The 10,183-nt window shown below is 37.7% G+C and overlaps 2 protein-coding genes across 2 annotated transcripts; both read right to left on the minus strand.

The window, feature by feature from the left end:
• Positions 1-755: 755 nt before the first annotated feature.
• LOC130464792 (uncharacterized) lies at positions 756-1,399 on the minus strand. Its single transcript, XM_056834015.1, has 2 exons — positions 874-1,399; positions 756-820 (listed from the first exon to the last, which is right to left on the minus strand). Exons 1-2 carry the CDS (start codon positions 1,397-1,399, stop codon positions 756-758), a joined length of 591 nt encoding a protein of 196 aa, XP_056689993.1.
• Positions 1,400-7,582: 6,183 nt separating this feature from the next.
• Positions 7,583-9,135, minus strand: LOC110777738 (uncharacterized). Its single transcript, XM_056834016.1, has 3 exons — positions 8,175-9,135; positions 7,830-8,034; positions 7,583-7,727 (listed from the first exon to the last, which is right to left on the minus strand). The coding sequence occupies exons 1-3, from the start codon at positions 9,133-9,135 to the stop codon at positions 7,583-7,585; spliced, it is 1,311 nt and encodes a 436-aa protein (XP_056689994.1).
• Between the last annotated feature and the right edge of the window lie 1,048 nt (positions 9,136-10,183).

Consider the following 10,183-nt stretch of genomic DNA (forward strand, 5'->3'; position numbering starts at 1 on the left):
CTTTCTGCTTAGTCTTCCTCCTAATTCTATTGGTGCGCGGTCGCGGAGACCCATAGTCAATTAGTGAGGGGTGTGCACACTAGGGACATTCTGTACTCATCTTACTTTGGCCATTCTCAAGGGTTACGCGCGACCCTTAGCGTTCTTTTTCCCTCACTTAATTAATATTGATCTTTATGTGATAAGTTTAATAATGGAGTTATTAAATTGGTACTTGTTGTTTAATTGTCTATTTTATGTACTCAAAATGTTTCAAACTAAAATTATTTATTTTACGGGATGGAGTTGGAATTACTCAGTTTATCTGATTTTTGGGAGTTCGTCTCTCTTGTCTCTTTTCTATTTACTTTTGCAGGTTGGTAAAGGTACTTGGCTACGAGTGAGGAGACGCTTAGAATAACCACCTAGTCAAGAGACAATTTCTATTTCAGTTTAAGTTTAAGTTGGTTTTTGTCATTCATTTTATGGGAATTGGTTGTAGTTTTTATGGGGCACCTTTTAGACCACTTAGTTAATTTTGACTTTAATGATTTTAAATTGTTTTGTTGCTTTGCATTTATTTTCTATGGAGAATAAATGTAGCAGTGGCACTCCCAAGGTTTGGACGATTGTTTTATGATATAAAAACATGATTTTTGATTATATAAAAGGTCCAAATTTTGGGGGTGTTACAACAACTCTTGGGGAAACACATCTGTTCCCAAGAAACAAGAGCTTTTTTTGAACCTAACTCAGAACCTGTCCAAAGAAAGCATCTACATATCCTTTGGATTTCCTTCATTACTTTCTTTGGCATTACAAAAATCTGACTCCAGTACATCTGAATTCCAAATAAGACAGATTTGATCAATTGTAATCTCCCTTGCAAAAGACAAAATTTTGCAGACCAGCTTCTCACTCGAGCAACAATCTTTTCAATGAGAGGTTTGCAGTCTGCAAACTTAAGTTTCCTGGTTGTTAAGGGAACACCAAAATACTTGAAGGGAAAGGAACCCTTTGGAATGCCAATTTGCTCAGCAATCTGATCAGATAAACTATCAGAAACACCAGCAGTATACACCTCACTTTTATGAAAATTAGCCAGCAGACCAGAAGCAAGAGAGAATTTAGTGAAAGCCCCAAACAAAGCAGTTACAGAAGGCATATCAGCTCTTGCAAACATCAGAAGATCATCAGCAAACATCATATGTGTTATATTCAGCTTCTTGCATCTTGGATGGTACTTAAATTGCTTATCACCTGCAACACTACCCAGGCATCTTGATAAGTACTCCATTCCTATTGCAAACAGATAGGGGGATATAGGATCCCCTTGCCTCAACCCTTTCTTAGCAGGAATAGGAGGAGTAGGAGCTGCATTGACTAGGATAGAATAAGAAACTGAACTCAGACATTGCATAACCTAGTGAACAAACTTACTAGGAAATCCCAACTCCTGCAACATCTGTTTAAGAAAAGGCCACTCAATAGAGTCATAGGCCTTCTTTAAATCCACTTTAATCATACATCTAGGAGAAATGTACTTTCTGGAGTAGCATTTGACTAATTCTGAGGCCAACAAAATATTATCTGAAATGTTTCTACCAGTGATGAACCCTGATTGAGCATTGCTAATCACATCACCAATCACTCCCTGCATTCTTGCTGTTAGGATTTTAGAAATAAGCTTGTAAACTATAGAGCAACAAGCAATAGGTCTAAAGTCCTTGATACTTGTAGAATTCTGAATCTTAGGAATCAAAGTCACTAAGGTGTTGTTGACTTGCCTCAGCATTTGACCAGTTTCAAAGAATTCCTTCACAGCTGCATAAATATCATCTTTAACTATTCCCCATGCCTTTTTAAAGAAAAAGCTATTGAAACCATCTAGGCCAGGGGCTTTGTGAATATTGATACCAGCCAAGGCAACATCAATCTCCTCATTTGTAACAGGAACAACTAGACCTTGAGCAGCATCAGCAGTCAGTTGATTCCCCTTCCTAACAACATCCAGATCAATCCCCACAAGATTATCTGCAGCAGACCCAACAAGCTCCTTATAAAAATCATAAATCTCCTTCTGGATTTCCTCTGTGGTGACCAGTTTCCTTCCAACAGTGTCATACAAAAAGTCAATGCTATTCCTTGTGTATCTCTCTTTCATAGCACTGAAGAAGAATTTAGAATTTGAGTCACCTGTTTTCAGCCATTGAATTCTTGATTTTTGCCTATATGCACTTTCCTGAATTCCTAGAAACTTTTTCAGCAACTCTAACTGTTTCTTTTCATTCACCTGTAACTCAGAGTCAGTGGGAGTAGCAGCCAGCAGATGTTGGATGCCATCAAGATCAGTTCTAATATTGTCAATTCTTTCCTCAAGCCTTGCAAACTCCTTCTTGTGTAAAGTTTTCAAACCCTGCTTAACACATTTCAACTTTTGCCACACCTGGTACATTGCAGTGCCATGTATATTAACCTTCCATCCATCTTGGACCACTTGAGTAAAGCTAGGGTGATCAGCCATATAGTTGAAGAACCTAAAAAGCCTCCCTTTAGAATGATCCTCTGCATTACAAGTGAGAACAAGAGGAGAATGATCAGAAATTCCTGGGTTAAGATAATCCACAACAGCACCATCAAACACTGTATGCCAAGCAGCACACCCTAAAGCTCTATCAATTCTAGAACTGATTCTCATATCCCCTTGCCCTTTATTACTCCAGGAGAAGAAGTGTCCACAACTCTTCAGTTCAGCCAAACCAGCAGCATCAATACACCCCTCAAAATCCCTTGTTTCACTATCTTGAACTTGACTACCATTAATCCTGTCCCCAGAATATAAAACAGAATTGAAATCCCCCATAAGAAGCCAAGGCTTGCTCACATTGCTTGCAATTTTAACCAAATCAACCCACAATGGCTTTCTATGATCTATAGTGTGAAGTCCATAGACAACAGTAAATTCAAAAGTAGTTAAGCCAGTCTTAGTGCAAATGACTCCATGAATAAACTGATCTGTTTTATTCACCACCTGATAAGTAACCAAACTATGTCTCCAACCAACCCAAATTCTGCCTTTAGGAGAGTAGAAGTAGTTCATTTCCCACTTCCACTCACCTCCAAGTTTAGTCTGGATTTTCTTGACATTATTGTCTCTAACCCTAGTCTCCACCAAAGCTACAACATCTATTTTATTCTTCTGCAAAAATCTCCTCACCTCCACCACCTTTGAAGGAGCATTAAGCCCCCTCACATTCCATGAGCATATTATCATGGGGGGAACTCCACAGTACCTTCACCCCCACCTATTCCCCCACCTCCATCATCATCCTCAGAAGAACTCACCACAGCAGAGTGAACTTGAGCCAAACCAAGAGCAGATGTATGCAATCTAGTCTCCTTTTTTCTCCTAGATACTACCCTCCACCCATCATCACTAGGTGGAGCAGTAGCAGCTGGAGTGTTCTCAATAAGAGTAGAAGCCACCTCCTTCACAGTTTCAGCACAAGTCTCATCCTCCACAATTACAGAAGCCACATTAACCCTTGGTTCTTTAGGCCTCCAAACTTTCTGGATCTTTTGAGTGGGCTTAACAAACACTGCAGGTTGAAATCTAGTAGTATTACTCTTTTTGATGCTACAATCATGACCCATGACCTTACAGGATTTGCAGAAGGGTGGAAGCCAGTAATATTCTACCTTTTGCCTAATAGCCACACCTTCACTATTCTGAATCTGCACAGTTTTTGGTAACTCCTTGGTGATGTCTACTTCAATCAACATTCTAGCAAATGAGATCCTTAACTGCTTAGAAGTGCACTCATCAGCAAAGAGTGGCACTCCTATCATGCTTCCAATCCTGCTAAGGGAGTCAGTACCCCAGCAGCTCAAAGGGAGATTTGGAAGCCTCACCCACACAGGGATAACCCTCAGAATCTCCTCCTGAAAGTCAAAATTAGCAGTCCAAGGTTTGGTAATCATAGGTCTACCAAAGAAAGAATGGGGACTAGAGAGCAACACTGAATCTCTATCTTTCTGAGTAGCAAATTTAATCACAAAGTACCCCTCATCATGAAGAAACACAGAGGGCTTACTAAGATTTTTCCACTCATTAGCAATATATCTAATGACAACCCCAATGGAAGGTTTCTCTCCTACAACATACAAAATAAGAGCTGCATCCCACTGAGCAGCCATACTCTTAATGTCTAAGCTATCAAGCACAGCAACAGGACAACCATCTGAAATTGTGGGGGGAATGAAAGAGAGTGCATTACCTTTACCAGTGAGTTGAGTACCTTTAAAGAGACTCACCCAAGGTGTTGGTGGAAGTGCACCACTCTCACACTGCTCCTTTGAAGAACTGGGCCTATGCTGAGTAGCATCAATGTGCTCTGTTTCTGGGAATTGCAAACCCCCATTATCAGTAAGGGTTTCCGTACCATTCTTCAATCCAAGCACAACATTCACATTCCTCATCATCTCCTTAACCTTTTCCAAAGCAGAGCCTCTAAGAACTCTACTGTCTTGCACACCTTCCACATGCTCCAAGATCTTTGGAGAAACCACCTGGGTTTGCGTTGGGAGAGAAGGGGTGTAGTTAATAGCAGCGTGATAGGCATCAATGGCTTCCTGCATCTCAGGAGAAGGTGGCTCAGTGTTTGGGTGCGACGGAAACGGAGAAATTACCGGCGGCGATTTCCGAGTTTCCCCACCATAGCTGGGTGTCACATTTCTCAGTTGATGCTGGTTCTTTGGTCTCAAACTTACAGTGTTGAGAAGAGAGGAGGCCTCCTCATTGATTTCTCGAACTTCATGCTTCTGATTCTTCTTCTTCCTCGTCATTTTCGAAAGGGGTGCGCACGATAGCAAGGAACCTTATCCTACGCTCTTTCCATGGCACAGAGAAGAAGCTCAGGTCCCAAAAATGGCGTTTTTTTTTTTAAATTATAATATTATTATTGTTTTGAATAAATAAAATGTTGGGAATCGGTTATGAACACCGTGTTTTGTGGATTTGCGTGTTGGGATTCATTAGGCTTGTTTTCACTATTAAAGCATGAATTTTCAGATTCGTTTATTTAATAAAGGATTGATTTTTATGATAATAAATTAGTTTTATTGGGATTTTCAAGTTAGGGTTTTAACCTAGACCTAATGAGTCAATTGATTAGCATAATTAGGTGATGATTTTAATTATGATAATCAATTATATTTTCAGATTTGAATAAACGCTTAAAGTGTTGATTTTTATTGATTTTAAAGACGAAAAAGTATGTTTTTGTACTAGGGATTGGTTTGCAAATTGAGACGTTTATATTATTGAAAAACGATTGAATTCTAAAGTTTAAATAAGGTTTTAGATTTTATAAAGTTGCTGGAAATTTAATGAACATGGAAATAATTTAAGTTCCATTATTTTGATGATATGAGGTGATTTCTAGTTGAGTGCTCGTTATTGCAAAGTGGCCCCTACGCTTAGGTATTCAAGGTACGTACAAGTCTAGGGCGACCACACCTTTTGTCAATGACATTACATGATTGTTGATGATGTGAATTATATTATGTGGATTCATATATGCTTTGGTGAACGATCATGTGGATTAATGTTATTGGAATTATTGAATTGTTGGTTGAACAAGCATGTTGAGATTATTATGAGTATGGAATTCATTGTCAATCATGTTGTTCAATATTTATACATGTATGGTTTGTTTCACATGCAATGGATGGACTATTTATTTGTATGCTATTGTACGGGATGTCTAGCATACTTTGAGCCAATTATTCGTACTTCGTTGTACTATTTATTTTACCACATGTGAAGGGTTAGCTCATGTAAGCCACCGCACATGTAGGGTTCAGTTGGGAATATTATGTATGAAATGAATTAGGATTTTTCGTGCAAAGGAACATTCCTCATGTTAATGTGCATGATGTGGAATCTCACGTTGGTGAGGAGGAACATGGTAGTAATTTCACAAGAGTCTTGCTTGGTTGATCACAAGTCCTTAAGCATTAAAATAAGATTGTTTTGGTTGTTGTTTATTAAATGTATGTTTGTTGAGTCTCGAGTTCGCCTTTAAATAAAATATTAATAAATGTAAAGTGCAACCAGAACAAGCTTCAAAACTCTTGGAACGTATATACCTTGAGTATGAACAATGGGGGGAGACTTGCCGGAAAGCTTGATCTCCTACTAATGATACAAGACGTTGTTTCATTTATAATATGCGCAGGAATTTCGTCGGTATGGCCCGACACTCGGTATGGTCCGATATTATTATTTATTATTTGGTGTATGGTTGGCTCCCATCACCCTTCCTTTATGGAATATTCTTTTGGCCCGTTCGAAGCTTATTCTAATTAAATTGTGAGTCAAGAGTCGAGTTAAGAGTCGAATCTTGTATTCATGATTTGTTGTTATTTATTTTTGGCTTTTGCATGATGATTAGTACTTAGTGAGTGATGCATGTTTTAGTTTCATTCACTCTATTCTTGTAAGTACTCATCTTTTGCTGGCTACGTGCTTTTTGTGTCTTGGTCATGGCCTTTGCCTTAATGACCCTATGATGATCTATCATTTGCACTTGCATTGATGGGGAGTTGAGTAATATAGCAGGCTGGTAGATCGGAATCATGTGGCTTGGGATGATCGAGAGAGTTGCATGTTTTCGTACTTTGAAACTATTTAATAATACTTTAATTATGTTTGAAATGTTTGAACTATTTATGTTTTGGTTTTGGGCTGTTATGGTTAAAAATTGTAGGAGGCCTCAATATTACATTAATTATGTTTTCAAAAGTTAGTTGACATTAATTTCCGATGCGTAATTCTGGTACTAGCCTTAACCGTTATCACGGTGGAGGTAATACTTTAGTAATTCCTTTATTTTGAGTTGGAAAATGGTTTTATAAAATCAAGGAATTATTAGGGTGTTACATCTATTGGTCATTTGGGTCGATATAGGTCATTTATGGCCAAAAATGGCATTTTCGATCCCAACTACCAACAAACGAACTTATATTCAAATTCTAAACCTTTTTAATGATCCATATGATTATTTATATGTTTATGAAACTTATTTCAAGTTATGTATGCACACATAAGGCTCATTTGGGACGATACAGGTCATATTTGGCCCAAAATGGCATTTTCGACGGTTCATGCCAATTATAGGTGAATAGTTTTTTTTAACTAATTTCTAGCTAAATGATACATCATAAATATACTATTTTATGTACCTTTTCCGGATCTTGAACTTCCTTGCAACTTTTGAATATGTCATGCATGAATTTCATCACGTAATAGCCACACTCGACCCCACCCTCTTGTTGGGCGCACTAGATTAAAGAGAACATAAATTAGATATTAGGAAATGTAATTTTTTTGGCCGTACAATAAGTAGTGAACAAGTTATTATTTACCTTAAATGATTTCCATTGAGGAAGTGTGCTTTTTTTGACATTCATTTTCATCAACACTCTACAATTCCATAATTCATTGGAAGTTAATTAACATTAAATGCTTGAATGTAAAATATGATTGGAAGTTTCCAGAACACGGACTCTTTTTTCCATAATCCAGTTGTACCCCTGTCTTTCACTGACTTGCGAAGACCGTTTCAACACCCTTGACCCGCTCATAAACTTCCTTACCAGTCAACGCTCTACGGGCGACATCCATCTCAATATCCACATCGAATGTTGTCTTCATCTTACGATAGGGATGATCACGCCTAAGAAGCCTTCGCGTTCGCAAGAACACAAATTTGTGACATTCAGAAATATATTTGGATTGTGTATCATCTTCACAAGTCGAGCATGTTTTCCTTCCTTTGTTCTTCTACCCGGATAAGTTACCATAAGCAGGGAAGTCATTGATGGTGCAGAAAAGCATTGCACGCAATCTAAACGTCTCATTTGCATGTGCATCAAATACCGAAACCCCTTTATCCCACATCTTTCTCAAATCATCAACGAGAGGTTCAAGGTAGACATCTATGTCGTTTCCCGGTTGTTTAGGCCCCGATATAAGAAGCACAACATGATGTACTTGCGTTTCATACACAACCAAGGAGGTAAATTATATATGACTAAAAGTACTGGCCATGTACTATGTTGGGAGCTAAGAGTGACAAATGGATTCATCCCATCCGTACATAACCCAAGCCTCAAATTCCGAGGTTCCTTACCAAAAGTGTCATGAAGCTTGTCAATAGTCTTCCACTGGGGAGAATCAGCAGGATGTCTAAGCAAACCATCTTTCTTCCTTCGACCAGGATCTGCATGCCACCTCAAATTCCTTGCATCTTTTTTTATCGAAAACAAGCGCTTGAATCTCGGTATTATGGGAAGATACCACAACACCTTAGCTGGGTACACATTCTTACCCTCGCTTACCCCTTTGCGTTTGTAACGTGACACTCCCCACCGTGGACACTTATCCAAATTCTCATACTGCTTATGATATAGCAGACAATCATTTGGACAAGCATGTATCTTCTTGTACTCTAAACCAAAGGGACACATGAGCTTCTTGGCATAATAGTTCGACCTAGGAAGTTCATTGCCAGCCGGTAACATATCACTTAGCGCCACCAACAACTCAGTGAAACTAATGTCAGTCCAGCCTCCGCTTGTCTTGATATTGTAGAGTGTGCAAACAACGGAAAGCTTGCTATACTTTGTACAACCAGGATACAATGGTGTTTGAGCCGCCTTAGACAAGCACTCAAAAACACGATCGCGAACCTCATCCTCGACCTCGTGCAACATGTCCTCCACACGATCATTATCATCATCAATATTATTTTCAACGTCATCGTCATCCTCAAAACAATCGGCTTCCTCTTCCGCATGGATAGCTTCTTCTTGTTCATGCACAACATTCTTACTAGAATGACCTACGTACACTCCACTTTCACCATGATAAACCCATACATGGTAATTAGGTCTAAACCCAAGCATAAATACATGATCTCTAATCACCAAAACATTATTGACCGTGTTCACATTCTCACAATCGGCACAAGGACAATAAAACTCTTTGACCCCCGTACTAGCTTGATGTTGCAAAACACTCATATAGAACTCCGAAACCACATGCATGAAATCCTTTGTGTCACGTCTACCATACATCCAACTACGATCCATCTCCGGGAACTTCTAAACAAACCAAAACCCCCCGTTTAATTGGCATAGAAAAACAAAAACTCTACCAGTTTAGCATATGCATACAGAAGTTGATTTATCGAATGAATGCGTGCTTCCAAAGGTCCTTATCACTCCAACCTAACCCATCCTTGAACGTCTAACCCCACTAGTGAATGCATGTCAACTATTCAATTCTAAGGAAAATCCGGCAGCATTTCCCTACTGTTCACCAAGTACACGATGTAGGTAAGTTATTACCTACATATGTACCCGGAGAACAAAATAGGGAAACGACGAGCCAGTATAATCCTTAGAATCAAAAATAAGACATACATTCACTTCCTAAGTGAGATTAGACGTCCAAGAACAGTCCCAAACCGGGGACTATTCAAGACTTACTCCTAACGAGTAAGTCTTGAACGGGTATCTAGGCATATGATGATGATGCATTTACTTCTGGACAATAATGTAAACAGTAAACATATATACATAAATGCTCGAAAATAAAGTGTAAAGGGAGGAAAAATCACCTAAAATACAATCGACAATTGAATTTTCTACTGAAAAGGGTGGGGAAGCGTCTAGCCTGCACATAGGAGCAAAAAGCTATTAGATTACAAAAAATTGAATTGTGTTCTTGATAATAAAAAGATTTTAGGCCGATACAGATGAGATCAACAAATTAAAAATAAGGAATTGTGTTCTTGATAATAAAAACATTTTAGGCCTTATTTTCATAACTCATTTGTTTTCTTCGTTTTTATAAAATTTTAAAGTTTAATTAGTTTAGTTTTTAGTTTTCATTATTTATTTATAATTGTATTTGTACTTCTATTTGTATTTATAATTATTTATTTATTTATTTACTTATTATTATTATTATTATTATTATTATTGTTATTATTATTGTTGTTATTGTTGTTATTATTATTATTATTATTATTATTATTATTATTATTATTATTATTATTATTATTATCATCATCATTATTATTATTATTATTATTAATGTTATTATCATTAATGTTATTATTATTTATTATTAATT

This window comes from Spinacia oleracea, unplaced genomic scaffold, assembly GCF_020520425.1.
Source record: "Spinacia oleracea cultivar Varoflay unplaced genomic scaffold, BTI_SOV_V1 SOVchr0_001, whole genome shotgun sequence".
Classification (NCBI taxonomy): domain Eukaryota; kingdom Viridiplantae; phylum Streptophyta; class Magnoliopsida; order Caryophyllales; family Amaranthaceae; genus Spinacia; species Spinacia oleracea.